Source organism: Glycine max, chromosome 11 (assembly GCF_000004515.6).
Source record: "Glycine max cultivar Williams 82 chromosome 11, Glycine_max_v4.0, whole genome shotgun sequence".
In the NCBI taxonomy this organism is placed as follows: domain Eukaryota; kingdom Viridiplantae; phylum Streptophyta; class Magnoliopsida; order Fabales; family Fabaceae; genus Glycine; species Glycine max.
The window spans coordinates 15,426,369-15,437,827 of record NC_038247.2 but is presented as its reverse complement, the minus strand read 5'-3'; the positions used below and the strand labels follow the sequence as shown (position 1 = coordinate 15,437,827).

At 33.4% G+C, this 11,459-nt stretch overlaps 1 protein-coding gene across 1 annotated transcript; it reads left to right on the top strand.

Annotated features, from left to right (window-relative positions):
- The first annotated feature begins 2,979 nt into the window (after positions 1 to 2,979).
- On the top strand, positions 2,980 to 7,415 carry LOC100778122 (mitochondrial fission protein ELM1). The gene is made up of 10 exons (XM_006591008.4): positions 2,980 to 3,510; positions 4,604 to 4,842; positions 5,379 to 5,475; positions 5,727 to 5,876; positions 6,050 to 6,176; positions 6,301 to 6,413; positions 6,511 to 6,574; positions 6,654 to 6,747; positions 6,851 to 6,959; positions 7,103 to 7,415. The coding sequence occupies exons 1-10, from the start codon at positions 3,322 to 3,324 to the stop codon at positions 7,202 to 7,204; spliced, it is 1,284 nt and encodes a 427-aa protein (XP_006591071.1). The 5' UTR covers positions 2,980 to 3,321; the 3' UTR covers positions 7,205 to 7,415.
- Positions 7,416 to 11,459: the final 4,044 nt, after the last annotated feature.

Below are 11,459 nucleotides of genomic sequence, written 5' to 3'. Positions count from 1 at the left end.
ATATGATCAGTTGATAATACATTGCATTGCCTAGGAGACATTAATTGGCTTATTGGTGACTAATGATGATGAAAGAAACTAAAGACACTGAAAACTAGTGAATAAATATAGTGGGAAGAAGCAGCCTTCAAGTTTCAAAACTGGCAACAAACAGTATGGCCAGAATATCAAGAAATATCCGTCAAATCCAGTATGTACAATGTGCTGACTTTTGACTAGCCTCCAGGCAGGAAGCAACTGCAACATGTGATTGATGGTGTGGCAAATTGAGTTAAATTTTTATAATGAAATTGAGTTAAAATTTTACAAAGGCTGAGGTGTGGCAAAACGAGCATCAGGTGTTCGAGTCTTCAATTCTGTGCGATGATTGAGATTGAGCACAATATGCGTACCCCCTGCCCCTTAGAAAAAAAACACTTGTTCGGTTGTTCCACACTTGCCACGTACTCAGCTACATCAGAAATCTCAATTAGTGCCCTATATGATATCTCTTGTATCTATGCATACACATATATTTTTGTTTAATCTTTAAAATAGTATTCTGCCACAAATTTGGAACGACAGAAAGCCTCAAACGAAGAAAAGACATCACAAATATAAAAATCAAGCATATCGTACGATGCAAATGTCAATCCAAACACCACTTCTGCAGATGCCATGACAATACAGTAAAAAAAGTTGTTATTTCCATATTAGAGACGGGCCGAATGGGGTTGCAGAAACAATACAGTATCAATAATCAAGACATTGTATATAACAATAATGAGGGTGGTTTGTGGGAGTAAGTTGCAGAAACTCAATAGTTAACTAGAGAGATTTCTACATATTATGCAAGAGTTTTTGGAGTTGGTAGAGTCGATAAATGAGAGCCTGTAACAATAGTAATGCAGAATAATTGATTGGTGGTGTTGAGCAAGATATTATATTGTCCGCAAACTAGAATTGGTGTGGTAACTCAGTACAGACATGCAGAAGGTGCAGGTGGGTTTCATAGGTCATAGGTGGGTGGTGAAAATGTCGAGGATATTCATGCTTTGGTGGTAACGTATGAGCTGGTCAGGTTGGTAAAAAACAAGGTACTGTCGGAGGGGCCTTATGCAGTGGCGGATTCTGGTGAGTGACTCGCGGAGCTGGTGCTGGTGGGTCCTCCGAAGCTCCACGAACTGGTGGTGAAGTTGAAGAACTTGCTCTTGGTTGTTGTGGTTGTTGGGAGTTCGACGAGGACGGTGACTCAGCGTGGTAGGGAGGAGCCTGTGGCGGGTAATATAATCTTGGAGATGATCAATGTGGCGAAAGAGCCGGTCCACCTGGTGGCGGCTCTGGGGATGTGGGTGGTAGCGATGGAGGTGGGTCAGCCAGGTTGACTGGCGAAGATGGCGGAGCACCACCGTGATGCGCTGGAGCGGATAAAACGGTGGACACCCTGACGCCATGAGCATGGTGGACATGCTAGTGCTACGTATAAATGAGAAGGTAGGGGATGATGGATACTCAAATTCAGCATTTAGCAGTATAAATGCAACCAAAGTAGGAAAAATAGAACCAACACGTCTTTGGTCTTAATAATAGAATTAGACTTGAATCATTCGACTGATAATTCATATTCTAATTTTATGAATTGAAAAAAAATAATAATGACACATTTTTTATCAAAATTAATCATTAATAAAACTGATAATTATTTTTTATTAATATTATGATGATATAAAAAAAGAAATATAAAATTTGTTGGATGATTAAAAAAATGAGAAAAGGATTAATTAGGAATTTTATCTCTCTTACTAATAAAATATAACAAATTAACATTTGACATTTAAGGTGAGCTAAAAAAAGTAGGAAGAATAGAGTTTGCAATGTATGGGAGAGGTGTGATGCCAGAATAAGTTGCGGCAAAGTGGGTGGAATTGATATATCTTGCTTCAACGTTTAGGACTGCATATATTTATGGATGAGTACTACATCGGTGGCGGATTCATTTATTGGCGGCTACAACATGTGTCAAAACTAAGTCTCAAGTCTCAACCATGTGGACTTTCCTCCAGGGTAGGTCTATCTCTTTCATAACCTTGCATGTGTCACTCACATTCTTTGTTGGAAATTAAACATCCGTTTTGCCCTATATATGGTAAGAACGATCGGCGTTAATGATGGCGAGATGCTCGGACGTTAACAATGTTCGAAGTCGATTATGAATTTTATTATAAACAAAAATCACCTCAAAGTATATGTGAAACTAAGGATGAATTATTTTGTGTTAAAATTTAAGATAATAAGGTTATGATAATTTTTTATATGTCTCTTTTGTAATAAATAGATTTCCTCTATTTAATATTTATCAAAGAGAAATAAACATAAAAGTTGAAACGTGTACGTTGAGTATTGGAGAGATCTCATGTGTTTGTCGTCAAACTTTTTTTTTTTTTTGCCTTTTCTTATTTGTCACCGTGTTCTTTTTATTTTTTATTTTTACTTTTACTTATTTTTAAACATTTATAAGCTCAAAGTTTTCTAATACTAATAGTTAAATTAATTTATAACTACTTTGTAACTTTATAAAAATTAAATAAATCTATTTAATTTAAAAGTTCTTAGTTCAAGATCCAATCCTTGGATGTTGTCTATTTTTTTCTCCCAGCACATGTTTTTATACAAAGAAACATGGGAATCCAATCGTACACCACTTAAGATTTACTTTAAAAATCATATGGATAATTTCTATTTGATTAATATTGTGAAAACTTTTATATATACTGAATATCGATAAGAATTGCTTTTTTTTTTCTAAATCTTACTTAATTGACTTAAACACAAGCAAATAAAAAATTAAAGAAATCTAAAGGTTAACCATGATGCATGAGTATTGTAAATTTTTGGTATCATTTTTTATTTTTATGGATAAAATTTTTTTTAAAAATCATATGGATAATTTTTATTTGATTAATATTATAAAAACTTTTATACTGAAGACTGATAAGAATTAAGTTTTTTTCTTCTAAATCTTACTTAATTGATGTAAACACAAGGAATATAAAGATTAAACATGATGCATGTTGTAAATCTTTGGTATCGTTTTGGATTTCTATGATAAAAAAAATACAAGAAAGAAACTGGAATTTCAGCCCATGGACCTTCACCATTCAGTTTCCTTCTTCTTTTTTGCCGGGAATTTGTTTAATTAGGCAAAACTTGCAAAGTTCATAGTTGGACCCTGTCACCGCAGGAATCAACGTTTTCTTCCACTATCTCGAGAAATTTCAAGCTTTATATTCTTGAACTGAAGCCGCTTATCATATTTTCCGTTACGCGTTCGAAATCGAGTCCATGAGACGAATTCAGCTTCCGGAGCCGCCGAGCCCTACCTCCCGGAGTGGCACTCCGGACATTTTCGAATCCGGAGTTCACACGTTCGTGCGACGCGCCATCGTAATCGGCAACGGTTTCGCCGCATCGGAGAATCAGAGCGTCGGATTGGTTCGCGCCCTTGGCCTCTCCGATAAGCACGTCTTATATGTAAGAATATATAACATTTTTTTTTATCTACTAGTTCGTCGCACTCCTAACATAGCAACTAAGTGAAATTATTAGTTTAGCTTTGAACTTTGCATTTGACTTGAGTGAGAAATGGCATGCTTGTGGATAATGTTGTTGTAATTTGTAGAAGAGTAAGTTTAGTAGCGGAATTATAGATTGGTTTTATTGATCCCTCGAGGATGAAATTACCGCTTTAGTCCCTGAAATATGCATTGTAGTTGGTGAGATTAGTCTTGAGTTATTGTTGTTACTGTGTTAGAGACTAATTTGATAGAGGGGTATTGCATACTGAATTCACTGTATAACGTGCGTGTAACATGTTGCTTTCAGAGAAATCTTGTAATAATAATGTCAAAAAAAGGATGAATCATGTACCTGTACAAATAGCATACCTGTACGGCTGTACCCATTCTGCATGCTTGGGGTATCTATGTTTAAAAGAGCAAGTAAATAGTTGAAGGGAAAACAACACCTATATATGGATTTCTCCAACTGATATTGGGTAATGGGTGTAGTTTAGAAACATCATTATAAATTGAGAAAGGATTTTTTTTCTTCTTTTGGTTATGTCAGTTCCTTCCAAATGAAGATTTCCTAGGGTGAGAGATAATGAGATTTCCACCAGTTTTATTATAGTAAATTGTATCATTGTATACCTTGATTGGTGTAGCATCTGATTCTGATTCACATTGTATCCTTTCCTTGTACCACTGTTGCATGTTTTTCCATTTAGGTTATGTTCGGAGGAAATAGAAAGAAGGTTAAACTTTTCATTTTAGGTAAATGTTCTCTTATTTGAGAATTTTTTTAAATGAAAGGAATTGAATGAGATATTGCCCATGCAATAAGCATTACCTAAAGAGTCATGCTGATGTGATTGTGTTGTCATATGACATTATCTGCAGCCAACACATGCTATGTGGCGTGCTTAATGCTAAGGCCATTTCTTAATAAATTTTAGGGCTCTAATTTGCCTTCTTTATAAAGCATAGTATTTGGTAGAGTTGAAATTGAAAGCACCTCTTAACAGCTGAATGAGTTCCCTCATCATTTTATGACTGACTTTTTGCAGCGTATTACCAGGCCAAAAGGGGGAATTAATGAGTGGCTTCAATGGCTTCCAGTTTCTCTCCATAAAAAAATAGATTATATAGTAAGAATGATTTGCGGTTATTCTCAGCTTATGTTGAAATCTCAGGAAAAGAAGCTTGTGCCTTTACCTTCAGAAAATGGTGTCGGTGCAGGCTTGTTAGCTGTCTTAGAAGCTGATGTAAAGGAGATAGTTAGTTTTGCTCGTGAAACTTATGAGAAGTAAATCCTATTCCTATTCTTTTCCCTGTAAAATGATGTCATTGATGTCTATAGCTTGTCTGAGTAACTTTCTTGTTCATTTCTTGATGGAGACTGATTCAAATGTCTTAGTGGCCTTGCTATTAATAATCTTACTAGTTCAGAACAGTGAACTTCCTTTGAACATTAGCAGTATATCTAATATGATCCTTGATATAAATTATTTGACAATTTATTTCTTGTAAATTTTAATAATTATTTTGTATGACTAAGACATCTACTAGAATTTACAAGATTTCTGGTGCAATAATGTTAAGACATGCTTGTGTGTGCCTGTTGTGATGCTCTGGCCTAAAACTTAATCTTGTGACTTGTTAATTGATATACTGTACAAATCCAATCAGTATTCTGATTCCCATATCAACGTAATATTAGTCTCTCAATTCATGTTTTTGTACGTTCTTCCTGCATTCTTTAGCCCCTTTCTTGTATCTTCATCTGCAACTGATTCTTCAGCGGTCACTTACAAAGAATGATATGATTGATATTTTATACAGGGAGGGACCATTGTTGGTTGTCGCGTGTGGAAGAGATACCATTTCTACTGCAAGTTCCATAAAACGTTTAGCATCTGAGAATGCTTTTGTTGTTCAGGTTTGCAGACTTCATGCATATTATTCTCTTATTTAATTTTGCTATGATGTCTTGTAAATTATGCAATTTTGTAGTGTGTAAATTATATGCTCAATTATAACAAATGCTAGTATCTATGATCTGGTCAAAATTTCACTGTTCTATGGTGCTGTGCTATTGTATTTATATTTTGCTCTGATGTTCATTACTATATAAAAATGTCTGCTATGATTTCTTATTTTGATCTCTTTGATTGTTTGTCTCATGACCAGATACAAAATCCAAGATTGCATCTGAATAGGTTTGACATGGTGATTACACCTAAGCATGATTATTATCCTTTAACTCCAGAAGGACAGAAACAGGTTCCTTGGTTTCTTCGAAGTTGGATAACTCCACGTGATCCTCCAGATTGTCATGTGGTATGTATAATGTTCATATGATACGGCAGTAAATGACTTTTTGCTTTGCTGGAGAAACAGTGATTTTAATACGATAGTAAATGGCTTTTTGCTTTGCTGGAAAAACTGTGTTTTTACTTTGATGTTGGCTACTGTCAATTGCTGAGGACTATTATGTGAAATTCTATATTCAGGTTCTGACCATGGGGGCGCTACATCAAATAGATTTCAGTTCAATACGTAGTGTTGCTGCTTCTTGGCATGATGAGTTTGCACATGTTCCCAGGCCCTTGCTTGTGGTCAACATCGGAGGACCAACAAGTAGTTTCTATTGTGAATTTAATTATTTGAAATGTCATTAAAGTCTATATAAAAGGATTTACAATTAATATTTTCAATGGCCTAAAAAGTTGGGTAACTTGACTGTTGCCCGTAATTGATTTAGGAAACTGTCGATATGGTGTAGACCTTGCCAAGCAGTTAGCAGCTTCTTTGCTCAGTGTTCTTGCTAGTTGTGGGAGTGTTAGGATATCCTTTTCGGAGAGGACTCCACAGAAGGTATAGTCATTCATTCATTAAAGTTTCTTAAAATAATATCACTGAACAACTTGTCCATCTCTTCACAATTTTTCTTCTCTCTTTGGTGTTTTAACAGGTGTCCAATATTATAGTGAAAGAACTTGGGAGTAATCCAAAAGTTTATATTTGGGATGGGCAAGGTAAAAATTTGTTCCAGTTTTGATTCAGATATTTAAAATATGGTTCAACAGATAAACTTGACAGTAATACAACTTTCAGGACATAACCGGCACATGGGCCATTTAGCTTGGGCCGATGCATTTGTTGTCACAGCAGATTCAGTTAGCATGATAAGTGAAGCATGCAGCACTGGGTATGCTTGTATGGAAGTATTTCTATTATTAGAATGATTTTATTTAATTTCTCTTTATACAAGTATTTAATATTAGTTATAAAATTATTTTGTTCTACCCCAGGAAGCCTGTTTATGTTCTGGGAGCTGAGCATTGCAAATGGAAGTTCACTGAATTCCACAAATCATTGAGAGAGCAGGGAGTTGTTCGGCCTTTTACAGGTTCTGAGGATGTAAGTCATAAAACAATGATTTTGTACCAAACACGAGGATTGAAGATTATGGTGGAAGCCTGGAAGGGTTTCTGTTCTGGAATTATCGTATTGTCAAATATGTATATTTTGTAATGGGTATATGTTTTGCTTAAATTTTTCAGATATCAGAAAGTTGGAGTTATCCACCCCTTACCGATACTGCTGATGCTGCTAAAAAGGTTCATGAAGCACTTGCTGCCCGAGGGTGGAAACTGAAGGTATAGAATGCAATTTGAAGTTGACAATATACTTTTTACAAAATTATTTGTTTGTCTAAATGGGTAGCCATTTTGTTTGATGGGAAGATATTGCCAATACATAATATTTTATTCATACCACAAATAGGAAATATAGATGGTATGCATGTAACCATTTTCACCATAGCAATTTTGAATGTGTAATGTAAAGTAAAGCATATGTTTTTGGCATTTTCAAGAATGAGGCAAATAAAGAATTTTTTTTTTTGAAAATTTTCCCTCTATTATCTTTGACAATGAAATGCCACTTATATATTATTTAAATCAATATGCTGTTTAAGCTGAAGATAATCTGAGGCTTGATTCACTCTAAAGTGCGAACTGGGAAATAACTTAATTATACAATGCTACTAAACTAGCTTGAAAACACCAAGTTGTTGATAGAATAATGTGATTATGTTTGAAAACACCAAGTTGTTGATATATGTTAATAATGTCAATTCCTATACTTTTGCAAACATGAAAATGACCTAAAAGTATGGTAATTTGAGATACAAACTCGCCCTATTGTTGAACAGTCAAAATTACCCTAAAACAAACTAATGTACGAGGGGGTAATTGCTGCCTGGTCAACACCTACTAAGTATGGGATTCCTTCTAATACCAATGCTGTTAAAACCTTGAGAGTGAAGTTTTTAACAGCATTGGTTGAACCAACGAAACTTTTGGTTCAGGTTGAATTGATTCAACCAATCATTTGGTTGACAATACTCTATAATACTAACGAAAGGTAACACTTGTTGGTTCTAATGACAATTGTCTTTTTCTTTTTTTCTTTTTTTGCTGAATAATGACAATTGTCTATATAAAGGCAAGAGAGAATGAGAGATGGTTTCCTTTTCCGATTTCACACAAGCTCACCCATTTGACTTAAGATATATGTTGTGTTAGCACCGAAAACTAGAAGGCTCGTGTGTGGTGTGTTAGCCAAGACAAGGGAAATAGTGCTAAAATATTCTTTATCTATGTTAATATTTTTTTTAGAATATCTTTATGTTAATCTATTTAATTAAACTTTCGTGGACATTATACGAACATGAGGTCGTTAACAAAATAGCGGACATTGAGCAGGAAATCGAGGAGGATCAAATACTTTTTATTCGTGCAAGGGGGAGCAAGTGAGTTCTTGCCAACAATTCCTTCACATACCAACTACTTCATTTTTGTACAAAAGTTTGGAAATGTAATTATAAAATTTTAAAATATAAAATAATTATAAAAATAATAAAATGAAAGAGACTTTTCAAATAATTAACCTTATTAAACAAGTTTGACTATATATTTTCTAAAAAAATTATTGCCTTTAAGAATTATGTAAACCTTATTTTTGCTAAGTTGGATTAAAAAATTTAAGATTTTCATTGACAGTGTCTTGTTTCAAACCTGAGACGCATTCTTACAAAAAGAAAAAAAAAAAAAAAACCTGAGACGCAATAATGGAAATTGTTTTAACATGAATTATACTAGTATAATTTGGTACGTAAAAAATATTTTATTTGCATTTAATTATTTTTTAAAATTTATCAGTTAAAAAGTAGTTTTTGAATTCTTATAAAGTGATTTTTTTTATTGTAGGTCTATGAACATATTATGCAAAGATGTTTTGTTAACAAAGAGTCTAGCACAAGTGATTGAATATTAAATATTTTAAATTTATTTTGAAAAATGTTAAATTATTTTTGTGTATTTGATATAAGAAATATTTTTTTATAAAAAACTTTCTACTATTTTTTATTTTCCGTCCGTGGATGCACAATATAAAAAAAAATCTTGTAAACATTACTTCACATCATATATGATGTGAAAATGTTAAATAAATACATGTTGTACTTTAAATTATTAAATATGGTGAGTATTAATTGAGTTTTATACGTTTTACATGATAATATTTTTAATTAAAAAATATTTTTATTCTCATTCTGCATGTTGCAAAACACATTAGTCAAGATTCTAATAAGAATACACGTGAAATGTTATATATATATATATATATATAAAGGCACGTACAAAATCGTTTGCAAATTTAAAAAGTCAATTCGATTTATTCAAACTAATCATAAATTAAAAACTGGGCATCTCTTAAGCCCCCAAAATGGATTTATACTTCCTCTTTCTTTTTGTTAGGCCATTTTTTTTTTTTGTTAAACTATCAAATTGATGACGATCATATAAATTGATTTTTTTTATTCACATATAACTTGATTTATGACAGTTGATTTCATTTAACTTATTATTATTTTTTAATCAATATAAGGGAAACTTTAATAAAAGTTCCTCTCTCACTTTATGTCAAATTAGCACAATTCATGTGACAATTCACGTACTGGAGAGCAGTTCAAAAGATAATGGATTGCCCATTGGTTAAGGAATCAACTATTACTTTTAATTTGTATGAAATCCACTTGTACTTTAATGTAATATGAAGTGCTTTGGTAGCTTCTGAGTTCTGCATTATTTGAAATGTAAAAGAAGAGGGAGGCAAGGGGATGTGTCACTAAAGATTGATATTAGATTATTAGTAAAATATACGACAGAATTGATTAAGGATATTTACTTGCTATTGTTATAATTCATAGGAAGCAGTCAGGGCAAGAAAGAAAATGAATAAAATCTCTTCCTTACATAAATACATTTAGTCTTATATAACTAATATTAATATGTTACATAATTAGTTACGAGAGTAATTAACTTGTAACTAATTAAACTAACTAATCCTAGTAATCAGTAATCTACATCTCTAATACCCTTGCAAGCTGAAAGATGTTGAAAACACTTTCAACTAGGAGAAGATAATACATTTACATAAAAGGAAATGAAAATAAATTCTGAAAATTTGAAATATAATTAAACATGTCGGAAATACATCAGTCAAAACAAAAATTTAAAAACAAATCAAAATGTACTAGAAATCTTCGACCAACATCGGCCTCCTTAATCTTCTTCCAACGTCTCCACAACATTCACCCCAACAAATCAAGAGTCCAGAGCAAGCATCAAAGTCCAAACGTAAGCAAATCAAAGCTTAACCATCAAGCAAAGGCAACGACAAGACCAGTTGGCAGAAGCTCAAATCATCAAAGCTTAACCATCGAGAGCAGAAACTAAATAATGCTTAACCACTCAAGACAGAAGCAATCAAGGCTTAACTATCCATGACAAAAGCTAAAACAGTACTTAACCACTATGTACAGAAGCAAACAAATGAACATTGCTTAACCACCACACATGACAGAAGCTAAAATCATCAAAAACAAGCCTAAAAGGATGAAAACAACAAAACATGCCAAATATTATGAAACATTAAGCTATATAGTAGAAAACTAAATCTATCTTAAAAGAGAATTTTGTATAAACAGGTTGTATGCAAGAAAACCTTATACCAAATATCAATGAAACATTGAAAAGATTAATCACCAAACAGTTGATGTGCACTTTTCTGAAATAGTGCAAGACTTCAAACAATAGCTAATATCTTCAAAATCTTCAGAAGCATTTAATCAAACACCTTGTAGGCAATGATAGACATAGAGAGAACCTCAAGATCTACCAAACTCAAAGGCATCAAACCCGATATCAAGCCTGAAATAACAGTTCCATATGCATCATCGTTGGAAATCGTCACTCACAGTGGAGGAAGGCGCCGCACAGTGGCCAAAAATCGCCTAACGGCAGCGGAGCACGGTGGCCGAAAATCAGCAGCACGAAGGCGATGACAAATGTTTAAGGATATTGTTATGGATGCAGGGACAAATTGATTGGTGGTGGTGGTTTCATGAATTGTGGCTCATATTGATCAGAAATCAAAGTAAAGGGAAAATGTTAGGTTTTGTGTTTTGGATAATTTTTTAGGAAAATGTAATCGAAAAATGAAAAGGGAAATATGAGAAGATGAATAAGGATTGAACGAAGGTAGGTGTTGGTTGGAATCGGTGACTCATGACAGAGGACGGCGGCGACGGTGAACGGAGAAGTTGACCAATAGTGGCAGCGGAGAGGAAATAATAAAGCTCTGATACCATGTTATAATTCATATGAAGCATACAACGCAAGAAAGAAAATGGAGAAAATGAAAAGGTGGAAGAGAGAAAATGGAGAAAAAGGAAAAAGTGATTAATATTGGGATAATGCTCAATTGAGCAAACTCTCCTCTTTACATGAATACATTTAGCTTTATATAAGTAATGCTAATATGTTACATAATTGATTACAAGAGCAACTAACT

Excerpts from the sequence above, each read along its gene's own strand:
- LOC100778122 (XM_006591008.4), top strand. The coding sequence starts at position 3,322 with ATGAGACGAATTCAGCTTCCGGAGCCGCCGAGCCCTACCTCCCGGAGT. Across the intron at positions 6,414-6,510 it reads CGGAGAGGACTCCACAGAAG|GTGTCCAATATTATAGTGAA; the intron begins GTATAGTCATTC and ends GTGTTTTAACAG. Across the intron at positions 6,575-6,653 it reads TTATATTTGGGATGGGCAAG|GACATAACCGGCACATGGGC; the intron begins GTAAAAATTTGT and ends TACAACTTTCAG.